The 25,732-nt window shown below is 39.6% G+C and overlaps 1 protein-coding gene across 3 annotated transcripts in view; it reads left to right on the forward strand.

Annotated features, from left to right (window-relative positions):
- The first annotated feature begins 11,176 nt into the window (after nucleotides 1-11,176).
- Nucleotides 11,177-25,732, forward strand: part of si:dkey-183c6.7 (urea transporter 1) — a 33,584-nt gene continuing 19,028 nt past the window's right edge. For 2 of the 3 annotated variants that reach the window (XM_036597058.1, XM_036597060.1), the window contains exons 1-5: nucleotides 11,177-11,568; nucleotides 14,201-14,390; nucleotides 16,023-16,151; nucleotides 16,946-17,138; nucleotides 23,542-23,689. In XM_036597058.1, coding sequence (XP_036452951.1) covers nucleotides 11,457-11,568; nucleotides 14,201-14,390; nucleotides 16,023-16,151; nucleotides 16,946-17,138; nucleotides 23,542-23,689 — 772 coding nt within the window. In that variant the 5' untranslated portion in view covers nucleotides 11,177-11,456. Of the gene's footprint in view, nucleotides 11,569-13,632; nucleotides 13,854-14,200; nucleotides 14,391-16,022; nucleotides 16,152-16,945; nucleotides 17,139-23,541; nucleotides 23,690-25,732 lie in introns of all 3 variants that reach the window. The other variant, XM_036597059.1, reaches the window with a different exon arrangement.

Raw genomic sequence — 25,732 nt, forward strand, 5'->3', positions numbered from 1 at the left:
CAGGAGGAATGGAACACCATTCTTCTACAAGATTTTCCTTCAGTTGGAATTTTGATGGTGGTAGAAAATGCCCTCTATGGGAGAGTTGCTCCAAACTCTCCCATAGGTGCTCAATTGGTCTGAGATGTGGTGATTGACATCATTTTCATCAAACAATTTACTGACCTCTTGTGCCCTGTGGATAGGGGCATCGCCATCCTGGAAGAGACCACTCCCATCACACTCAGTGAATGTGTGCTTTCAGCCACAATTTCCAACTCTATTCACTAAAGTTTTTCCTAGATCTAAATGCAGATGTAACTTCTGTGTCTGTTTCTACTGAAATACTTACTTACTGAAGTACTTATCAAAATGTATTATACAGCACTTATTGAAATCTATTGTATTGCGTTGTGTTTAATTCTGTTTCTTTTTCCCTAGATATCAATGTAGGCTTTGTTTCTAGCAATATCTGAGCTCAGGACTAGCTTTCTCTCTAACCTGTTTGTAACTAGCAAAGATACTTTCTCTGAGTAGACAGCAAAAGCACTTTTGTAAGTCGTTCTGGAAAAGAGCGTCTGCTAAATGCTGTAAATGTAAATGTAAATGTAAATGAAGCTCTTGCCATCTGTGCCCCAATAATAAACCTTCTTTTATAGGCACTTAATCTTTTCCAGTTGCCATCTTGATCCAAAATTGAGGTCAGCTGGGACCAGTTAAAAACAGTCTAAAAGGCAGCAAATTCAGTGAAAATGTCAGCTGCGTGGAACTATTTCACGGTTTTATGAGGTACATTAGACAGGCAACTTGTAATCACTGTTCATGTTGAGAATTAACCCAAGAACTTATCCACTGCATGTTTCATGCCATTTGAAAAATATAACATCCTGACTGATTTGCAGAATACGGCAAAACAACAGAAAGCCCCAGCTAGCATGCTGACAACATCTGTAGCCACAGTTTTTGACATGAACAACTGAAAAAATAATGAAATTCATTGCCTTAATGAATATATATAATGAAATTCATTGCCACAGTTTACACTGTCCAAAATGTGATTATGAAATGGCAGTTAAGAGGTACTGTGAAAGTCAAGACAGGATCTGGAAGACAAAGAAGTCATTTAGACAGAACAGCTCATATGCTGGCCAAAAAGGCAAAGCAAAACCCCTATATGACATTAGAGTACCTGCAGGAAGGTTTACCTGGGGGGCAGGTTAGAACTAAGTACTAACTTAGGGTAAGTGTTAAAGGTAGGCTGTCCAATTTTTTGTACATGCCACAAATACTCTTTTAATGTTTTTAATAAAATTTTATCAAATAATCAAGTTTAATGTAACGGTGCATTAAACTGTTCAGGAAAATATAATGGTATTACAATGAAGTGTTGTTATATAAATGCATACGCATATATGTATATGTAAATATGGTAAATATGGTAACTCCACAAGTGCAGACACACACATGCTCACACTCACACAGACATACACACATGCACAAATGCATACACAGATTTACACAAACATGACCACACACACAAACACACACACACACACACACACACACACACATACAACTACAAATAAAAAGGCCATAGTGAGTGGGTGTATGAACAGACAAATGATAAAGCAGAGCTGTATTCTTCACACAAGTCCTGCACACTGCTCCCCTGAGCTCCACGCTTGAGTTACTATACTGCTCTGCTCTTCTGCTATGTGATCTCTGAGGAGTGCAGCACACACCCACACACAGTCACCACACAGACACAGGCTTGCTCATACACATACACACAGGCATGCTCACGCTGATCTGTGAGGGGTTGTCTCAGTGCCCAGGAGAACCATTAGCAGTGTGGGGCACGGCAGATGCCTCTGTTCTGCATGACTAACATAGCCTGCAGAGAAACACACACACACACACACATACACACACACACACACACACACACACACACACACATTTTGTCTCGATCTCTCATTACCAAAAACAGTACCATCAAAATATCAAAATGCTCCAGCCTGCAAAAAATTTTTGCTGCCGAGCATCCAGTTCAGTATTACAGTAAGAGCAACTGATTACTGAGCAAATGAGAGAGAGAGAGAGAGAGAGAGAGAGAGAGAGAGAGAGAGAGAGAGAGAGAGAGAGCAGTATGAGGTTTATGGCCAGTTTATTTTTGTGTCTACTTTTGTAATTTTGTAATTAGTTGACTGACTGACATGCTTCAGAATGACTAAGTGATGGATTGATTGACTGACGCAGTTTAATGGTTGGCAGAAGAATTTAATGGAATTAATAACATGCCTAGCTGATAAAAGAGAATTTTTTTTTCCACTCTTTATCCTTAGAGGCTGAGTTAAAACCTTTCTGAAGACTTATTCTTCAGTCCCATAGCATCTGAAAATTAATTTTCTCTCTCTCTCTTTCTCTCTCCCATGTCTTCCATTTCTCTTCCTCCTTGGTCTTTCTGAGACAAGTTAAACACATCAATTCCCTGTAGTCATCTGCAGAGCCTTTCTGAAGAACGATTAATCAACCACTGAGAGAGAGAGACATTTATACTGTCAGTCACTCACTTATTCTACTTACAGCTACCCACTGTCTGCTACCTCTAACCACCCACAATCTACTCCAACCACCCACCACCTACAATTAGCCTCCCGCTATCTACCACTAACATCCTCAGTCTACCTCAGCCACCCACAATCTACCACTAGTCACCTGCTTTCTATGACTAACTATCTTCTATCCACCACTAACTGCCCACTACCTACCGGTAACCACCCACTATTTACCACACCCATTATCTACCAGTTACCACCCACCATTTACCACTAACTGCCCACTATCTACGCCAGCATCTCTCTTTCTATCATTTTTTACCCACTATATACCTCTAACCACCCACAATCTACTCCAACCACCTACCACCCACAATTAACCTCCCACTATCTACTACTAACATCCTCAATCTACCTCAGCCACCCACAATCTACCACTAGTCACTGCAATCTACTATTAACTATCCGCTATCTACCACTAACTGCCCACTATCCACCGGTAACCACCCACTATCTTCCAGTAACTACTCACTATTTACCCTAACCACCATCTACCACTAACCACCTAATATCTATCACCAACCACCCACTATCTGTCACTAACCACCCACTATCTACTCCTAACCACTCACTCTCTGTCACTAACCGACCACTAGCTACTTGCAGGGTTGGGATAGCTACTGAAAAATCTGTAGCTACTTTCCCAAAATTTGTAGCTAGCTACTATTTAGCTGCTTTTCCAGAAAAAGTAGTGGCTACTTTTTAGCTACTTTCAAAGCACGATTGTCAGAGTGTTTGTGTATCTCCACCTGACACACCAAACACTGTGAACAAGACACTGCATTTAATCACGTGCCAGAAAGAAACATACAACTGAAAAGCTGCAAATGTACAAAAAGACCAAGTTCAAGTGTAACCAACTATCAAACTTCCACAACCAAAGGCGTGATATCCAACAAAAAATTAGACTAATAAAGGCAAAGTCAATCATTTCAGGTTTTTCCTAACAAAATCAACAAAAATAACCGAATACAAACCAAACAACTTGTCAAGCAAAGTGTCAACTGTTGAAATAAAACTGCTCCAATTTAAACATTTCAGCAAGATCTGTACAGACATGACATTCAGAGTCCTTTGTTAAACTTCAGTAACACTTTAGCCTCAAAATTCTCATCAGTGACTCTGACTCTGTTTGTGGAGAGAATCAGGCCTTAATAATCTCTCCACTGCTGCAGAGCTGTTGAGGCTCCACAGCAGAACTAGGTTTTTAGGTAAAATAACATAATCCTCCTTTGCTGTAAAAACGTTGTAACACACAGTTCTAACACATTTTCTACAATAAATGCTCTTAAACGCTGGAGTTAATGTATAACTGCTAATACACCAACCTTTAATGCTGAAGACTGATGCACAGACTGCTGGACACACAGCAACACAGAAAACCTCACCTAGCTCATAGCCAACAAAAAGGCAAAGAGAGACATTTAAGACGAACATCGATAATTTGGACACGAACGGATTTATCTGCATTTCAAAGCACTGCAGCTGCTTTCCTGATACGTTTAATCTGCAACGAGAAACTGTCAAACACTAAGTTGCGAGACTGCAGCTTCTCTTTCACCAGCTTCTTGTTTGAATTGTCCCGTTCCACCTTGAATGACACAGCTGTTACATTCTGGCGCCTCAGGCACCATTTAAGGTGGAACAGGACAATTTGAATGAGAAGTTGGTGAATGAAGTGACCTCAGCCTTGTAAAAAGTCAAACTTTGAGAGACATTTTACAAGAAACTCTACTTTCGTGGAAAAGTTTCTTGACTGAGGTGCGAGAACAGCAGCTATAGCTGAGCTAAAGCTTAAAGCAGAGCAAAGAAAACCTGCGTTTTTATTTATATTATATGTTTAGCCTGGACTAGCACAGCAGCACATACTGAGACATATTTAGGGCCAAGATGGTAAAACAGGCATAAAATATTGTGGCTCCTAAGGTGGTCTCATTTTTGTTGAAAGAACGAAATGGCTCTTGTTAACATTGCGGTTGCTGATCCCTGAGTTAAGCCCACTAAGAGGTGATCAGCGTGTGACTGTTTGCTCGAACTGTCCGCGGCTCAGTCAGGATTGCACAGTCGCCACTAGCCCAGTTAACGACTGCATTTTGTGGTTCCAATTTTGCAATGATTGACTGAAGCCTGTAGCAAAACTGTAGCGAGAATTTTCGCTATAGCTGCACGAAAATTTGTAGGTGCTACAGCTATTAGCTACATTTCATTAAACTGTAGCGGCTACAGCTATTAGCTACAAAAATTTGAAGTTAGCTACAAAAAGCAGCATGCTACTTATAGCTATTCCCCCAACGCTGGCTACTTGTAACCACCCACCATCTGCCACTAACCACCCTCTAACTACTCATTATCTACCAGTTACCACCCACTATTTACCACTAACTGCCTACTATCCATCAGTGACCACTCACTATTTACCATTACCACCACCTACTACTAACTACCTAATATTGACCACTAACCATCCACTATCCACCACTAACTATCCACTGTAACCACCCACTCTCACTAATCACCCACTAGCTACTCCCCACCACCCACTGTTTACCACTAACCACTTACTATCCACCACTAACACCCACTATCTACCACTAACTTCCCACTGTCGTCCACTAATCATCCACCATCTACCTCAACCCCCCACAGTCTATCACTAACCACCCACTATTTTCCACTGATCATCCACTATCTACCACTAACCACTCACTATCTACCACCTACCCCTCACTGTGTTTCACATTCTGTGGTAAAGTGGTAAACAGGAAATGTTTTCTGTTTTGGAAAGCACTAATCAGCCTGGCAGACGGCTTCCTGGATCATTTGTCTGCATTTGTCTGAATAACCTTTAAAGTGCAAGTCACGTACACACACACACACACACACACACACACACACACACACACACACGACTTTGCTTATACATCCCAGGGCATTGAAAGGTGAGGCCGTTTCAATGATTAATGGACAGTGACGTGTTACATTGATGGTGGTGTCACTATCACTGGCTACATACGCACACAGGCAAAATCTAAGCATGCATTAGCATTAGTCGCATGCATCATTTCTTCTGAAATACTTAAGCATCCAGTTGCTTTAATGACAGTGCCAATCCTGTCAGGTATCTCCGGGCTCTTTAGGTAGTTCCTGTCCGTTTGTAACACACTCTTGTGCTTCATGTCAGGGCAGAGCACAGCACTGACACTCTCAAATTCCAGGATGACAATTGGGTGTCTGTATTTGTATTCTACAGTGGGACTGACAAGCAACATCACCAGACCTTAATATCAATTCACTGTATGGAACAGCAAGTGGGATGTTTAATTAGGCACTCACAAACATGGCTGAAATGTGCTCCCATTTGGGGGAGGAGTGGGCTAGAAGGGAAAGAAAGACAGGGATCATCCTTACTTAAAGTTTTTACAGTCACTTAGAAGCATTTTTCAGGGCCAAATTCACTTTTTCAAAACCCTTCACACCCCTCTCTGCAGAAACATGCAGCACAGCACAACAGTTTCGTTGATGCCCAAAATGCTCTACAGCTATAAAAACACTGCAGAAACACCTCAAAATAAATGAATTCCATCAAAACATCAACACTAGTGTTCTTCTAACAGGAATACTTTGTCAGTCAGGGCACAGTCACTTAAAACACTAACCACAGTTGGCATTAAGGTGTTCCCATATTGTATATAAATTTATGAATAGTAAAGGGTTACTTGCTCTGTGGCTTTGTTTCATATTGTAATAGTTTATTATTATTTGGCCAATTATGTAAGCAATATTGTAAAAAATGGAACAGGGCAGCAGTTGATTTGAAATATTTTTGAGTTTTGAACTGATGTAAAATATTGATTTCGTTCATCAAAACTAAAATTTTGCTTTGCATTATTTCATTGAAAGTATTTATTTGGGTTGAATCAAAGCAGTTAAATTGTTTGTTACCTCATGAAATATTCTTTAGGTTGAGTTAGCGAAAAAATCACATTAGAAACACATTACAAAACAGAATGGTATATCCTTATTGAATGGGAACAAATGAAGTACTAGAAACTAAAGAATGTAGTACTTTGTATTATCTAGCAAAGAAAAAAAATGACAGTTACTGTAAATGCCTACTGTATCTCATCTGCATCGTTTGGCCACATGTCATCTGTTTTTTGCTTATACATATATGAATGATCATTTGCATAATATGTGCTGCGGTCCATCACGGACTGTCCATTGTGAACAAAATGATTCTACAAGTGACCCCTGTTTATAGATGGTCAACACCTGGACTGGACTCAGGAATAGGAAACAGGTGTGATTGGCCTGTTTACATACATTCAATCAGCAGTTTGTGTCTGTAGCCATTACCATTTTTACATTTTGATTGTTGCCTGAATATCTGTGATTGAGGAGTGTTTGAGGAATATTTTATCACAGTATTTGTGATTGAGGAGATGCTTGTTAGCAGTTGTAATAAACAGTAACAGGGTGAACACTGTTATTAAGCCAAGGGGACACATAAAGTATTATGAGCTTGTGTGAAAACAGAAAATAATGCTAGGAAAGCTCATTGTGTGGAATGTGTCCTTATTTCTGTACATCCTTCAGTGTAGTAGACAGAGAGAAGGCAGGCAGAACCCTGTAAACAGGCCTTTAAAGCATTTACTCTCTTCCACTAAGCGTTTAACCTTGATTCTCTCCCTGCCTCTGCCCCACTGATCACAGATCCAATACACACACACTAACACCAAACAATCCCCTTATGTTGGAGCTCCAGCCCCCACCCACACTCCAGAGAACACTAAGCCCAGAAAGGAGGGTGGACATTTTGCTTAACTGCCAAAGCAGTGCACAGCCAAGTAATTACAAACACCCACACAGCAGAGAGGTAATATAACACCACTATCTGTGTCTGTATCTGTTTAGTGCGCAAAAGTAAAAGTTTAGTATCAGTCTCTGTATTCACATTTGAAGTGAAAGTGGGCATGGTGTTAACAGGAGGTGGGGGTGGTAAGTGCTAGATAAATTTTTTATAGACCTCTGTAGTCGTGTTGTCATTGTGTAGTTGGCATCATACCCACATTAAGAATGAGTGAAGCTCTTAAAAAGCTGCTGCTGTGTCCTGTGGTGAACTAAGATGTTCCAAACTGGATAGATTGCCAAATCCCCTGAATTACAAGATCATTATGGAGCCAAAATATGAATATTGCTACATACAAGCTAACACCACTGTGCACTGAATTGACATCATGATGTGCTGTGCAACTCGACAGTGATAGTTAAGTTTCTTTGGCAGTAGTAGACTACAGTCTGAGTAGCTGGTGTTGGTATATAATAGTGTTGAAGTTTAATAGTAGATTTACTTTGATGCTATGATGTTATGTCATTTCAGTGCGCGAGAGTTAGCTTGGATGTAGCAAGTATGTAGCATTATTCATAATTTGATTGCTAAGTGGCCCCATAATTCAGATAATCCAGTGACTCTTTAGGAGAAAATGTACACAAGACAAAACAATTTTGTAACAATTTAGTTTACTACAGGATGCAGTAGCAGCGATTTTTGAAAATATCTTTCATTTTTTCCATAGATACAAACTTCTGAGACCTAGACCTCCTAATATGGGCAAGATGCTAACTACAGAATGACGACATGACTTCAGAGGTCAGTATATGATATATGTAATATGAATAGTGCAGCAGCAGGACAGCCAGTGCATCTTTGTGTGTGTCTGTGTGTGTGTGAGCTGTTGTCATTGAGCAGTGATTGACTGTTCCTGTCTACGCAAGGAGACTGTCACTCACTTTCCAAACCTCAAGACTCCTGCTGTCAGTTAGTTGGACCCCTAAAACACACACACACACAGACACACACAGACACACACACGCACAAACACACACAGACACACACACGCATACGCACACACTGTTGCTTCTGGTGATTTTATCATTTTTCATGTATAAGCAGAGAGGAGAGAGAAAGAAAGATAGAGAAAGAAAAAGATGTGTGCATGTGCTAGAGACTCATCAACAGCAGTGTTACTGTTACTATGAGAACTCTTCTGTGAACTCCACCCACACTGCAACGTGCATCTGCACCTGACACACACACACACACACACACACTCCTACGTTTTGTGTTGCAAGTAGGACAAGAATGATTTTCAAAATACAGTAATATGCCCTCTTAAACCTTTTAAACCTGTAAATGCCCTCTTAAACCTTTTCAACTTTTTCTTAAATTAATTTTTTAGTATTGTTTTAGTGTAAGAAAGTGTGTAAAAACTACAACAACAATTGAAACTGACGTGACTTTCTTTAACCAAAAAAAACATTCAGGTCATGGATTAACATCATAAATGAAGGGCTTGCAGTCACTCACTCTCTCAGTCACTCACACACTCAGTAACTCACACACACACACACACACAGTCGAGGTCTTGTTGCTCCTGATTTGTATGGATTTATTCTAGTGTGTGCACTTTAAATGTTAAAGTGGGCTGGTGGTCCCTGTTGACTAAGAAGAGAAAACATCTGGCCTTTTGGCCTTCGGTTAAGGTGAAAGTAAAGCATGGAATACTAATGAGGACGCTCATATCATCTCCCTGTCTCTCTCTCTCTCTCTCTCTCTCTCTCTCTCTCTTTCTCTCTCTCACACACACACACACACACGCACACACAAAAGTGCCTTCTCCATCAGTCATTATACTGATCACTGGGCAGCAATTAGGTAAGTTAAAACATTACAAAAATGAGAACTTTTAAATTATTTAGAACCTTAAGAAAATTTAGAACTTCTGGATCATTTCAAACCTTACAAAGATTTAGAAGTTTTAGATAATTTAGAACCCTAAGACAATCTAGAAATTTTAGATCATTTAGAACCTTAAGACGATCTAGAGCATTTAGAACCTTAAGACAATCTAGAGAATTTAGATCATTTAGAACCTTCAAAAATCTAGAACTTTTAGAACATTTAAAACCTTGAAAAGATTTAGAACTTTTAGACCATTTACAGCCTTAAGAAAATGTAGGACTTTCATTTAATTTAGAGCTTTTAGAAAATTTTGAATGTTTAGATCGTTTAGAACTCTTAGATGATTTAGATCCTTTGAAAAATTTAGACATTTTTTTTATTACAATTCAGACTATTTAGAACCATTAGAAAAGTATAGAACTTTTAGGTGATTTAAAACGTTGAGGTAATTTAGAACCTTAAGAAATGTAAAACTTTAAGATCAATTAGAGCCTCAAGAAAATGTAAAATGTTTAGATGATTTAGAACTTTTACATCATTTAGAAGCTTAAGAAATCAAAACTTTTTAGTTCATTTCTTTCAGATAATTTGGATTATGTGTTTATGTAGTTTAGTACCTTAGGAAAGTTTAGAACGTTCAGATAATTTAGAACTTTTAGGTAATTTAGAACCTTATGGAAATTTAGAACTTTTAGATAATTGGAAACATTTAAGTAATTTAGAACTGTAACACAATGTAGAATTTTAGGGTAATTTAGAACCTTTAGAAAATGTAGAACTTTTAGATCATTTAGAATCTTCAGAAAATTTAGAACTTTTGGATAATTTAAAACTGTTAGATCATTTGAAACTGAATGAAATGAATGAATGGACATGGTGTGCAAACAAGCAACAGGGTTGACTCTCTGTCTCTCAAACACATTTGAGACACATTTCAGCCTGATTCACGTCAACATCAATAATGTAATATTTTATGAAAGTGTAGTATTCAGTTGAATCAAGTTATTTCAATTTTCATGTACTTTTTTTGAGTGTTGAAGCACAAACAGATTTGTTCCAGTGATGAGGTGGTGACTCTAAGAGACTCTCTCTCTCTCTCTCTCTCTCTCTCTCTCTCTCTCGCTCTCTCTCTCTCACTCTCTCACTCTATCTCTCTCTATAACTACAGTGATTGGCTGTTACATAAGAAAAGGACCCCAAATCTTGCATTATATAAACAGCATGTCCTGTTGAGTCTTCTGTTGAGCTTTTGTATTACACTGCATTACATAAGACACACATAAGTGGAATGTGGACAGAGTTCACAACACAGGAGCCAATTTCTGCCCAAAATACAAATTAGCTCCACTCTCAGCTCATCAGAACTCCATAAAGTAAAAATTCAAAGATTAGTGAAAGATTTTCTGTATTTCCCTGTAGACAATGTACTTCACAGGTAATCTGATGATAAATTAAGCGGCTCAGTAGACAGCACAGAGTGGGTAACAGTGTAGACACAGTTACATCTCAGAAGCAGCATTTACAACATGTTCCAAAACTCAACATGTTGTTAGACATGAAGAGTGTTCTCTCATTACTAATCTCATTCAACCAGCTGGAACAGGATGAAAGAGTAACAAAACATTAAATGATTGGTAAAGATGGACAGAAGCTAGAGGACAGAGTGTGAACTTTGACCATTACTGTCCAAAAGGGCCCAATAAGTAACCAAAAAACAAGTTTAATGTTCATATTAACCATCAAATGTGGGAGAGAGAGAGAGAGAGAGAAAGAAAGAAATGGAGAGAACAGGGAGAAGTAGTCAGTGTGAGAGCAAAAAAGAAAGAAATGAAGAGAGAGAGAGAGAGAGAGGGAGAGAGTGAGAGAAAGAAAGAGAGGAGGGGAAAATAGACAGTGTGAAAGAGCAAAAAAGAAAGAAAGAAAGAAAGAAAAGAAAAAAATAGAGAGCGTGAGACAGAGAGCAATTGTTAAAGAGCAAAGGAACAGTTAACAGAAAAGCAGAAGTGAAGACGACAGGGTCAATGAAGAGGGAGTAAACAAGAGAGAGAGAGAGAGAGAGAGAGAGAGAGAGAATAAAGTAGGCTCAGCTTGGTGACTGTAGCAGGTCACTGTTAAGAATGTTCCCTGAAGAGAAGTCATCTCAGCGGTCGGAGGGCCTGAGGCAGCGCCTGCTCCACAAACTGCTCTATTGCACCGGAGACATGCAGCACCTCCACACACTCATGCAGGGTAAGAGTCCACAGCACTATACACTCATTTCACATACAACAGTTTACCTAAAAATATCAGATTTACACTTTATTTACACTGTAACGTGGTCAATCAGCCAAAATTTTCCATATCTGCTTTAGTTTTGCACTGGAGCTACAAGATTAAAGTAGCTAACAACTGGCATATTGAAAACTGCATGCATAAAACATCACACACTTGTTCCAAACTGCAGAGAATTCATCTCAAATTCCTGACACTGTGTGAAACACTGGACATACTGTTGCCCATTTTTATACATAATAATATGCTGTACAGCGGGAGGCCGAGTCCTGGTTCTAGAGATCTACCACCCTGCAGAGTTTAGCTCCAAGCCTAATCTAACACACCTGATCCAGATAATGAAGGCCTTCATCTGAACTGCAGGACCAGGATTGGGCAGCCCTACTGTACCGAAGCAACACAAGCAAGTCTGGCTGAGATTCAGAGAGGGATTACTGGCCAGGCCAGAGGGGCTATCGGCAAGGGGCCTCTGACTGCCAGGTGGCCTGAAGCAGCTTCAGAACACAAGACCCAAGGCAGCTCAAAGAATAGGGACAATCCAGTACAAATGCAAAAAATTAAAGGGATGAAAAGCCACTGAATAATTACGTAATCAATAAATAAATGAAATAAAGGTCTGAATGAAGTAAAGCCCATAATCTATTACCTTGTTTAAAATAATGTAAAGCCCCCAAATATCAAAAGTGTGCAGAAATATAACTGTGCAGAAAATAAAAGGCTATTGCACCTTGAGAGATAATACAAAAGTACATAAACAAAAATAAGTTGTTTCTAATGTTATTTTTTAGGTCTCTTGTGCCCAGAGACTTTGTGATACTGTGTTCTGTCTCTACTGAGATCACTTATGAACTCGACATGGTTTGGGGCGAGTGTGGAATCATTTAGGCATGCAGGTTGCACGATACTAACTGGCTGCTGTGAGTTTCCATTACTTGTTAACTACATTTGTCTTGTAGCTTCAGTGTACATTTAATTCTTGGCTGAACCACTGCTTTAAGAGTTAACAAATGTGCAGCATCCTCTCTCTGCTTTCCTCCTTTATGAGAAGCTAAAAGCAGAAATATTCACTGTTTTCTTACCTGCCAATGTGTGAAGATACACACACCCACACACACACACACACACATAGTGAGAGGCAAAGATATTGGGAGAATGAGGTAAAATGGATTATTTTTATTACACATTCATAAAATTTGTATTCCAGATCAAAAGATGAGACTAAAGACAGAATGTCATATTTCATTTCTGGGCAATGTTTTCCAAACAAAATAAAACAGTATGCGACAGGAAAAAAAAATTATGTTTACCAATTTCAGCTGTGCATAAGTATTGGGACACATTCATTGAAAGAAAAATGAAATTGCTTACTGTTAGTATTTGGTCCCAAACTCTGTACATTCAGTAACTTCCACTGTTATTGACTTCCACTATCTAACATCCACGGCTCCGGCTCTCACTCAGCAGACTCAGCAGATGCGGATACTTCTGGATTGATGCTGCCGTTTTGCTGGTTCAACAGAAACCATTGTTTTAAAAGCTGCACATTTGGGTGTCCTAACAAAGTATAACAAAAGCATAAAAGTTGTGAAAACACATCACATGTTCACAGTCTTCTCTTCCATACTGGATCACTTATTTTTCCATGGAATGCAAAAAAGCCTCTGCAAACTGCTGTTTCCATGGCAGCGTGTTTATTGCCTGGTTCTAAACTCAGTGTCACTATGCTACAGTGTTTCATTTGTTGCTGTGTGTATGCATTGGTTAGCTGTTACTAGTTAGAAAGTGACTAATGGACTGGTGGATTATTTGCTCCAGAACTCTTCTGGCATCATCTTTGTAGTTCTTTGCAAAACCACCCTTGACCTTATGCTCTTACTGCTGATGAGAGTTTTGCGTCTTGTTATTTAGTTTCTGTAGTCCTTCTCTTGAAGTCTACTGCAAGTGGTGAGTGCTAACATTCACCCCTGCACTCTGCACTCTAGACTGTCTTTTATTTCCCTGGATGTTATTTTTTCTTCACAGCTGTAACAATGTTCCTGCCATCAGCTGCTTTGGTCCTCCTGGGACGACCTGATTGCCACAAATTGCTTCAACTGCAGAATGGCTTCAAAAAAATAAACTCTGCCTTTTGGAGTTGCCCAGTCAGAGCCCAGACCTTAACCCAATAGATGTGCTAAGGAATGACCTCACGAGAACCATTCGCACCAGAAATCTGAAGAATATGGCTGAGCCGGAGCAGTTTTGTAAGGAGGAATGGTCGAGTATTTCTTTTGAACTACTAGCTACCAGAAGTGCTTGCTTGAGGTTACTGCTGCCAAAGGAGGTTCAACCAGTTATTAAATCCAAGGATCCACTTACTTTTTCCTCTACCACTGTATGTGTTGTGCGCATTGTGCTTGAACAAATCGTATTTTATGACCAGTTAATGTAGAAAACTAGGTAATTCCAAAGGCTTCACATACTTTTTCTTGCCACTGTATGTAGTGAATAGTGAATGAGTTAATATGAGGACCACGCTGAATACACCCTATCCCTTTCTCCTTCTGTCTATCTGTCTCTTTCTCTCTCTCTCTTGTACTCTCCCTCTCAGACCAGCCGTTGTCTGTGCAACTGTTGGAGTGGAGTTTGCGGGGTGTGTCTGGTGTGATTATGGTGGATAATCCTGTGAGTGGAGCTCTGATTCTGATAGCTCTGACTCTCTCCAGCCCCTGGCAGGCTGTGCTGGGCAGCATAGGACTACTTGCATCCACAGTCACGGCCATCATCATTGGCCATGAGCGGTGAGGAAAGTACGATGCCCACAGAGCCAGATGTGTCAGATGCGTATTTTGCTTTTGTTTCAGTTTGTAATGACACCACAAGTAAAGTGCTCAATATTATGCCCAATAATCAGACAAACTCCTTATTTGTACTTCCACACAGAGGGGACAGAAACTAAAGCAGGAGGAACTTCACAGCAGCAGCTTTTTATCAGAGCACATTAAGTAGTTCAGTGAAAATTACCTACTTATATGTTTGTGCTTTTCATGTTTTGAATACTGAATATTTAGAAACTATTTTTACACTGAGCTAAGTTCACATTAAATACACCTACCCTTTAGGAGGTGTAAGTGTTAGGGACATCAATGGAATAAAATAGACAGCTCATAGAACATAAATGACATATTTAATAAAGTTTGGGAAACGAATGACCGGCCGTCTGGTATTTCTATATAGTCCAATCTGGGCCTCTTTAAAAAAACATTTGGATGCCTCTGCTCCAACCCATTCATCATTGGTCAGTTTTTGACCAGAGGGTTCCTGTTAACCAGATATTAATGGGGTGGTGGACCATTCTCAGCACAGCAGTGATACTGATATTGTACACTCTCGAAAAACAAGATACTAAACTGAACGTTTTTTGGGTACAAACTCTCTCACTGGTGTGGGGACCTCAAGGATAAATAATTTATATCTAAATAATTTATATCATTTATATCTTGTGTTTTTAAGTTTAAAGTTTATAAGTTCTGTCTCTAGGAAAGTGAATGTACCGTACATTTAAAACTCATTTAAATTACACAACTGGGCCTTACAGAAATAGTTTGGAACAATCAAATTAGCATAATTTATCACTTACCCCAGATTCAGTCGATCAGCCAAGATATGTTTGGTATCTGAAGTTTGCTTCTTTAGTTTACAACAGGAGATACTAGACTTTTGTTGCTAAAAAAACACTGGACTGTTTGTCACTCAACTCATCTCTGTAAATACGTGTACAAAAACATCTTTTGACCCACTTAAAACACATCCAGGTCTTTATTTGTTTCGCACAGACAAATCAATGTGGTTTAGAACACATTGTGACCTACTTTAGTTTATAAATACAAAAATAGGTGAATGGTGGGGCAGCCATTGTGAGTGAACCACTGTGAACCACTTTGAACCACTTTCTGCCCAAGATGAGCAAACACTGGGGCTGTGTGAGTTTCTAAACACACAGACGCGCCGTAAGGTCTGCTTTGAGATAGAGTACTCGGGAAATTTAAACAATGTTTGATTACAATTTTGATGACCACATTTTCGTTCATGAAGAAATGCATCAGCAGGATTCTGGACCCACCAGTGACCACCGCCAGACATATTTGCAGATACTCATGTGATCAGGTACAGCGATGTTGCTGAGGTTTTTACACACGTCAGTGTCACTGCTAAGCTAATAATGGTCCCACATGAATGGCTGTGCATCAGCAGGTGAGCTAGATGGAGCTACAAGATGTTTCTAACAAAGTGGTCAGTTAATGTAGAAAATATATTTTTAACATTTTGCATAACCAGCCATGTGTGTTGTGTGTTTTTTTCTGTATAACAGGAAATAACTGTTGAATGTGTGTGTTTGTGTGTGCATGCGTGTGTGTGTGTATGTGATACAGAGAGGAGGTGTCGAGGGGTCAGTATGGTTATAATGGCATGCTGGTGGCGTTGCTGATAGGTGCATTCAACTCTGCAGGAGATTGGTATTGGTGGCTATTACTTCCTGCATGTGTCGCTGGAGCTACAACGTAAGACACAAATCCATGTTTGTTTTTACACATCACAAACGTGTCTCATATGTGTTATATATATATATGTAAGCACCAATATGTTTCATACAGTACTGTGCAAAAGAGACCACCCTTAGTTTATTTGTTTTCCTGTCAAAATAGCCATTAAGTACGAGTCATTCATTTTTTCAGTGTCAGGCGAAAAAAGTGGAAAACATATTTTTCACAGATTTTTCGCCTCAACAAATAATATATCAATTTAAAAATCTCAGTGTTTAGTGTGCCCAAGCTTTGTTATAGCTTCCATTCTTTTTAGGAGACTTGCTTTCAGTTTTTAAAGAAATCTGCAGGGATATTTTTCCACACCTCCAAAGTTCAGTCTTCGAAGTTGGTTGCATTTTCTGCTTCCCATCATCCAGATAATCCCAAACACATTCAGATATGTTGAGATCTGGGCTCTGGGGTGGACAGTCCACTGTCCTGAGAACACCAGCCGCTTTTTTGTTTAATGTGCAAATTTTCTTCTTTTTTATCTTTTTCCTTTTTATCAGTAACACATCCTTTCAGACTCATAGTGTAGAGTTCTCACAGTGGGAGGATGGACAGAAACATCTGTGGATTTTTTCAGATCTGAAGCAAGAGTAGAGCTTGACCTTCTCCTCTCTCTCAAAGATCAAAACTCTAAGTACTGTTTATTTGATGGAGACAGACACTATTGTTATCTGATTTATGTTCCTCTTATTCTTATTCTTATTCTCTCTCTCTCTCTCTCTCTCTCTCTCTCTCTCTCTCTCTCTCTCTCTCTCTCTCAGAACATTTGTCTCTAGTGGTCTGGCTCCTGTTCTGGACCGGTGGGATCTGCCTGTGAGTGTGTTTCCTTTCAACACAGTTCTGCTGCTGTATCTGTCCTGCACTGGCACCAATAACCCCTACTACCCCAACTACCCTGCCCAGCCACTGGGGGCACCGCTTATCAACAACGACACACGGCTACATGTGCCGAAGGTGAGTAAAAGCAACACGAAGGACACTTAACAAAGGTCACACACTAACACTCAACAGAGGGCATTCCAGTCCTGCACGATGACATGATTTCACTAATGGACAGGTGTGAAAATACTCAAGTACTTTGTTACAATGTTTAAGTATTCTTTACTCAGGTATTATTGAAATTGAATATATTCAGCATATTGACTACTTGTACTTACATTTAGACCTTCAAAGTACAAATCACAAAGCCCTGGAGATTTTTCTCTTTTTATTGTACTCTTATCAATCAAGTTCCTGACTTGCTATTCAGGATTATGAGTATGATCAAGGTACCAAATACAGGGCCTCCTGGGGGGTCTGGGACTTGATTAACCTCTTATACCCCTGAATGTCTCAAAAGTCCTGTAAATAAAATTATAATGATGTTAAGCTGTCCGTTAGGGATAAAATAGAAGCTCAAATACAAATTCAGGGAAAGCTCATTGTTTAGCTGCTTCACCCACAATCAGCGAGCTTCAGTCTTTGGTGTTCTTAACTTACTAGAGATGCAGCACTGGTCTGCCTCAGGGTGACACTCGAGCAAATTGGTTCACCTAATTGGTCCTTCATAGCTTAGCGACTGTCACTATACCCGCAATACATCTGCATAGTTGTAAATCTGAAAACTTGCCCAATTTTCCAAGAGACTGGTGGAAAGAGTGAACTGTTGACTAAAGAGGAGATGCGTAAGATCTCAGTTAAAGTGTGAAAGAGCGCATTACCAAACTAGAAAAGACCATTTCCAAAAGAAGAATTGGTCAGTCAAACATTTTGCTGCCTTTAAAGCTAGCATCAGCGCCTCTATGGCGCGTGAGTTAGCAGCCAGCCAGCGCTGGAGTAACCAGCCAACATGGGGCCCCTAAATACCAAAGGGGTATTTCACACACTTAATATGATCAACTCATGTGTAGTATTAAAGTGAAAGAAATGCACACTGTAACTTCAGTATATCTTCTCTTTACTTTTTTCCACAGGAGTTTAATGAAATCAGGTGCAGTGGTGCTTATTATGAAGAGAACATAGTGAAATTAGCCAAAAGGGAAGAAAAATCTGGAATTCTAACTCCACAAAAGCAGCTGTCTCTGTCTACTGCTCAAGGTTTCTCTTTCCTTTTCAGCAACTATGAGTGTACATGTGTGAGAGAGACAGAGCAGAGAGAGAGACATTGATCCTATTCATATTTTATACCTTTGCTGCACTCTTTCAGCTCAATGCTACCCTCACATTCCGGGTAACACAAAACTGTCTTGATCCCACCACTGTGGAATCAGCCCTGATTCTTTAAGAATATTCAACTTTTTTCTATAGATAAATAGCTGCCAAATGCACAACTAATTGGCTGTAACAACCACAGTGCACAACCACAACAAGCTTTTAGTAAAACCTGCTGGTAAACATCAAGTTCTTTGGAATCTTCTCTGGAAATCAGCAAAGGCAGAGAGTATCTTCTATTGAGTCAATGGAGCTAATCTGACATACCTTGTAAAGGACAGACTTAAATTTTTAATATCCATCATCATTAACAAACTCATTAGTGTTCATTGTGACGGCTAATGTTGAATTAGCTATCTAACACAACTTTTTACAAGGCTTGACAGACAAATCATGGGGGCCATTGTTGTAATTAGACCGAATCAAGACCCGGGAATGAATTCTTCAAGCTTCTCAAAAATAAAAAAATGCTAATCTAACATCAGTCCATGTCAGAGGTGCCCAAACCTGGTCCTACAGATACACACCGAAGATCTAACACCTGGCTCTGATATTCAGGTGCCCCTGAAGGCTTTCAACACATGGATCAGATGTGTTAGAATAGGATTGGAGCTAAATTTTGCAGGGTGATAGAGATCCAAGACCAGGATTGAGCACCCCTGGTTCACACAATACCATTCAGTCCTATGGAAAAGGCGTAAACCCATTCCATGTTAGCATAAATACGAGCCGTGGACACATCGAGTACGAGCCAAGAAAAAGACAAGGCAAAGACCAGGAGTTAACAACAAGACCTTTTTCCTCAATGTTCACATTAGGTTTTTCAGTATAAGACATGTTCATTGGCTACTGAACCAGGACAGCAGTGACCTGCACTCCCTTTTAGCTAATCAGAGTGAAGGTTTTGTATTAAACCTGTATAAAAAGGACAATTTTTATTCTGTTTGGATGTGTTGGTAATGTGTTGGTCGTACTGATCCTTTGTTTACTATCATTATAGAATGATAGTAAACAAAAGATCAGTTACTACCAATGAGGAGTCCCTGCTGTCAGCTGGCCAGAAGAAAATGGAGTCCTTCTTACTTCAAGACCAAGACAAGACTGAGGCAAATCCGACACCATAAATTCATGGTCTTGAGACTTGTTTCAGACTCGAGTACCATAACCCTGATCACAACAAACCTGGTAGCACCATGTTCAATTCCAAAGTTAAACCTTCTAGTGACCACTTGTGCCTGCGGAACTCAAGGCATCTGGTACCAAGACAGCAGTGTTCGGTAACACTTTATAATAAGGGCACATGAACTGGCAGTAATTAAGGCATTTACTAATGAATAACTAATCAGAAAGTAATGAGTGATTAATCAGGAACAAATAAATAAGTCATATATTAACAACCACAAGACTAAATTACTAACGCATGTACTAATGAATGAAGATGAAAATAATAGGCTTTATTCAGTGCCTGAATTAATTAGGAATTCATGTGTTAATTAATGTTGTCACAAGATCCCCCTGAGACATTAGCGCTCGGCTAAGCGCAGTTAGCACGACCTCTCGATGTCGGCTCAGTCTGTTTACTACTAGGCCCTGTGAAGCACTGCCACCGCACACATAGCCCTTCACAATAAGAGTCCCTTTCAAAGGAGGAATAACAAATGAACCAAGCAGCATAAAATTAACATGTGATTTTAACCAGACAGGATAGACGTGCCTGACGCCACATATTACTACTACAATCACACGACGCTCGTGAGAAACACAAACACCTTACTATTAAATCCAAAAAGGTTTATTGCAAATAACTAAGCACCAAACCAAATATTTAAGCTACTTTATAACGAATTTAGAAATAATAGTTCCTGCAAATCCGTTCTGTTTCACCACAGATAACAGCTGCATGTTTTACACCTTAGTCTAAAAAGAGGTGAGGCACGAACATACATAACCTACTAGCTAGCACTCACAACACTCAGACAACAATACCACGTGTAAATATTATATCTGCGATGTAAATTACGTATATAATACAGTATGCGTATGCATAACTCACCTTTAAGAGTAAGAAAAATGTGAAATATTGCAAAAAGGCTAAAAGAGAAATATTGAATTTTTTAATCATTATTTCAATTATTTTCATTTGCTGCTCTTAAACGTTGTACCAGAGATATTCACTCAAGACTCTGTGGCCGCTTGACATATAGCATTTACCGCAATTACTGCCATCTACTGGCGAAGAAAAATAGCAGTAATTTCCAGCTGTGGAAACAGTTGAAGTGTTACATTGCAAAATGCTGTGTTTCCATTAATAAAACATTTAGATATAGCAAATTTTCAGTAAATAAGCTAGTTTACAGTTTATTAAACATACAACAGTTTATGTTTCTGTTGTAACAGTATGACATTGCAGTATGACATAGGTAATCATAAATTGCATGAATAGAATGAAACTAACAGATCTTCTAGCAGTTCACCATGTGTACTAACATTCTTTTTGTATGCTTAATTAACACATGAATTCCTAATTAATTCAGGCACTGAATAAAGCCTTTATTATTTTCATCTTCATTCATTAGTACATGTGTTAGTAATCTTGTCTTGTGGTTGTTAATATATGACTTATTCATTTTTTCCTGATTTATCACTCATTACTTTCTGATTAGTTATTCATTAGTAAATGCCTTAATTACTACCAGTTCATGTACCCTTATCATAAAGTGTTACCCAGTGTTCTGTCTTGAGCCCTTTTCACAAGTACAGAGGACTGAAGACGTGTATATGTAAATGTGCAGAGCATTCTGTATTCTGTGCCATTCCCTGTAGCATATATAAGCTGTTTAGGACAGATACTGAAATAACTTGCTTTATGCATATCGATGAAACAGATTGCCATGAGTACAGGTAGGGAGGTCTTTCTGTATTCACCTCCCTAGTTTTACAGAGACTGCTGCCATACAAACCCAGCCTCAGGCGCTAGAGCTGCTCTCCTCGTTGTAATTTGCAGCCTCGCTGCAGTTCCGCCCTGTCAGAGGCCTTTCAGGCCTCATAAATATACAGCTCCCCAGCATCAGGTGCATCCGGCACGTCTCCATGGAGATGACTTGAGCTAGGAGTGAACGAGGGGTGGAAGGAGGACACAGAAGTGTGAAGAGAGAGGGAAGGAAAGCTGGGGAGAGATAAAAAGAGCGAAAGGGCAGCCATAACTTTTATAGATTCATTTCTTTCATCTCCTGGTGTCATTAATAGTCTGTTGGGGAGAATGGAAGTTTGCAGGGTTCTCCTACCACCCTCACCGACTCCTTCTGTGAAAGAGTCTTTCATCATGCAGCCTACATCTCAAAGTCCAGATACAGCCTCTCATTAGCTCCGATCCCTGTGTGGTAGACAATGAGGAGACATTAGGATGTTACTTTTATACCATTGAGAAACTTCTAGTTAATTAGCTTAAATTCACACAAAAATTAATTGATAACTGATGCAAAGCATGGTCCTGTTAGACCAGTAGGTCTCCAGTTTCATATGTGTCTGAAAAGAAAACAAGTGTCTTTAAAGCTTTGAAGCTGTCTGATTATCCCCACATGATATCATACATTATTTTTTATTACTTCAAGAACATCAGCAATTAAAGCATTTGCTTACTTACAAAAGCTGTGTTTTGGTCATTTAACTTGGTACATACACACACAATGTAGCACTGCAAATGAGATCCTACCAGTGTGGCTTTACACCCTTCAATAATGTGCATAATAGCTACTTGAGTGCTCCCCCTTGTGGAGAATATTCAAGTAAGTTGGTTACTTAGTTGACTAGCTAGTTATTTTGTGAGTTATAAGCCAGGGCTGCAGTACAGAAACTTCCTATCTTTAGTCCTAAGTTAAGATCTGATGGCCATGAAAAGATTTCTCACAAATTCATATTACAGAAGTAAATCTTATCTTTCTTTAGGAATATTATCATATCTTACATTATCTTATCTCACTTTGAAAAAGTCTTAAGCTTACATAATCAAAATAACGTAAACACAAATGTAAGTTATAACTTAGCTACCCCTTCTGCATTTTGGCCTTGTGGTTCCTCGCTAAGATATCCAAACAAATCATGTACTTTCATTTCTTCATTTCTTTGCATCTTGTTAGTAAGTAACTTTCTGTTTTTTTAATCTTGCACCCCCTCCTCCTCCTTATGCTTTGAAGGTCCATCTCATTCTAGTTAGCCTCCATGACTTAACTTTCTTTGTTATTATAATGTTTTGTTCTGAGGCAGTGGTATTTGTGTGATTGGCCAATGTCCACACACTGAGAATGCAGTGGGTCACTAATGTGTTTAGATATTTGCACTCCAGTATTCGCCCAGTATATGCCGTTTGTTCAGAGCGGTCTCCATTCATTTCATATAGGACTACAGCAGGATAGTGACCATACATTTCTCTCTCACTCTCTCAGTGGCCCCCACAAATAGCAGCACACTGGAAATTTTCCCAGTCCTCCCGATGGTCAGTCCATCACTGCTATAGAGAAACAGAAAGCATGCACTTCTTGTGTGTCCACAATAGTAATTTCAGCTAACACAAGGTTGTTGCACAACCTAGCACTCCTAGAATTGGGTAAGTATGTAGCAAGTATTACGTACACATGTGCTGCAAATGTAGGACATTTATTCTGCAGCCCACACACATGGCAGCCCACCAGGAATTTTCCCAGTCCTCCTGATGGTCAGTCCATCAGTGCTATAAAGAAATAGAAAGCATGCACCTCTCGCATGTCCATAATGGTCATTTCAGCTAAAACAAAGTTGTTGCACAACCTAGCATTCCTAGATTTAGGTAGGTATTTAGTGAGTAAGTATTAAGTACATATCTGCTGCAAACATATCACGTTCTGCTGGTGTGAATGCACACAGAAGTTACTAGAGTGTCAATCTTGTTAAATGTGAGTAAATGAGTGAGTGGGTCAGTTGTTGGGGCAGTCAGTCAGTGGGTTGGTTGGTTGGTCGGAAGGAAGTAAGGTCTTCAAGGTGCTTCACATCTAAAAAAAGGGAAATGAGAATGGTCAGTGTGGAATGTTTCCAGACTATGGTCACAGGTCCAGATAAAGAGGCACTTCACAACCAAGACATGCAAGGGCTGCATCTGAATAGTTTAATGAAACTCTCTTTCTTCTCTGCTTAGCTTCTGCAGGGTGTTGTGTTGGGAGTAGGGCAGATTTATGCCTGTGATGCTCTGGGGCCGACAGTGCTTATCCTTGGAGCCGTGCTGCTTTTCTCCCCCATCATGGCCCTCCACGCCTTGCTGGGCTCTGGAATCGGCACACTTGCAGGTGAGGTCCACAGTGTCTGCAGTAAAACTTTTAAGACTTCGACTTAGGTCTAGGACAAACATAAAAGCAGTTCATCATCGCATCCTTAGACTATTTTATGAATTATTGAGTATCGTTATGTGAACATTGCACTGAACACTTTTATTCATCCCTTAGGTTGATAGTTAGTACTCTGACCATACTTGTTTCATGTGTTCCTACACTTGAGAAGGAGACGTGATTTAGGGAAATATATCACATTCATATGCGCATATAGCAGTGTAACAGTGCCAGACAAGCTGCAAGTCAAAGTCAAGTCAAAGTTTATTTATATAGCGCTTTTTACAACAGGTGTTGTCACAAAGGAGCTTTACAGAAAAATCCGGGTCCAAGCCCAGTGGCAAAGAAAAACTCCCTAAGAGCAAGAGGAAGAAACCTTGAGAGGAACCAAGCCTCAAAAGGGGAACCCATCCTCCTCTGGTTGACACTGGAAAGCAGCATTAGTATAAAATATTAGAATACAAAACGGGGAAAAACAGGCAAAGCAATGGTTAATTAGACAGTTAGAGTTTATGCAGCAGCAGCAGCATCATCAAGAGGGTCAGATCATGCAGGTGAGATTTGCACAGCTTTATATAGCGTGAAGCTCCATGGTGGTCAAAACGGTGTAGATCAGCCACCAGAGATGGAGCTCTGGTGACTCTAGCAGCTCAGGTGGCTCCCATGTGGGGCTCAAATAAAGGGAGAGAGAGAGAGAGAGAGAGGACAGGGCTGTTTATGGAGAGATATTAGATAGTTAATAGTGCAAACAACTGATATTAGCAAAATGCTTGTGCAAACAGATAAGTTTTGAGTCTAGTTTTAAATGTAGACAGTGTGTCTGAGTACTGAACAGAGGTCGGTAGATGATTCCACAATTTTAGGGGTACGTAGGAAAATGCTCGACCACCTGCTGTGGTTTTTCTAATTCTAGGAATTGTCAGCAGTCCGTTAGTTTGTGAGCGGAGCATACGTGTGGGTTCATATGACTGAATTAATTCACTAAGATACTGTGGGGCCAGGCCATTTAATGATTTATATGTTGAAAGAAGGATCTTATACTCTACATGAAATATAACAGGTAGCCAGTGTAATGATGACAGGATTGGGGATATATGGTCAAATTTTTTGGTCCTTGTAGGGACTCTATCAGCTGCATTCTGGACCAGTTGGAGCTTGTTCAGTAATGTATTGGAGCATCCAGCCAAAATGGTGTTACAGTAGTCCAGCCTGGAGGTTATAAAGGCACCACCTTTTCTGCATCGTTTAGGGATAGAATATTACGCAGTTTAGTGATGTTACGCAAGTGAAAAAATGCAGTTCCAATGATGTTGCAAACGTGCATCAAAAGAGAGAGTGGAATCGAAGATGACACCTAGATTTTTTACAGTGATGCTTGGAATGACAGTGTGGCCATCTAAATTTAATACAAATTTGGAGAGTTGAGATCTCTCTGCTTTGGGTCCAAGTAGTAGAACCTCAGTTTTGTTAGGATTAAGAAGGAAATTGTTGGTCATCCAGCTTTTGATATTTTACTATTTACTGTATTTTATAAAACTGCATGTGTCCTGTTCTTTATTAGATCACATTGTATGCCCTGTGAAACGTATGTGTACATTTTTCTTCCACAAAGAAAAAATATGCAAAAAAATTCAGAGGGGGCTGGAAAATATATGTTTTTAAGGAAAGTACTGTCATTTTCCTTTAAGCCAGTTTAACATTTCTCATCATTCAGTGCTGCATTTTGTCTTTCACACACTGAGAATAATAGCAGGATTGTGGAGAAGTTTCAGTTGATACAACTTCAAAAGAGATGCAGATGTACCACCCACACATCCCTTTTCTTCTTCTCTCTCTCTCTATCTCTCTCTCTCTGTCTTTCTCAGTCAGTTCTTGTGGAATAGTACATACAGACTTTGAAGATGAACCAAGCTGCAGGGTGTATGACGTGTGTGTATGAGATGCTTTAGGGGAGGAGGTGATCTTCTGCTTCCCACTCCCTCAACCATATCATCACACACACAT

This window comes from Colossoma macropomum, unplaced genomic scaffold (genome assembly GCF_904425465.1).
Source record: "Colossoma macropomum unplaced genomic scaffold, Colossoma_macropomum, whole genome shotgun sequence".
Lineage (NCBI taxonomy): Eukaryota > Metazoa > Chordata > Actinopteri > Characiformes > Serrasalmidae > Colossoma > Colossoma macropomum.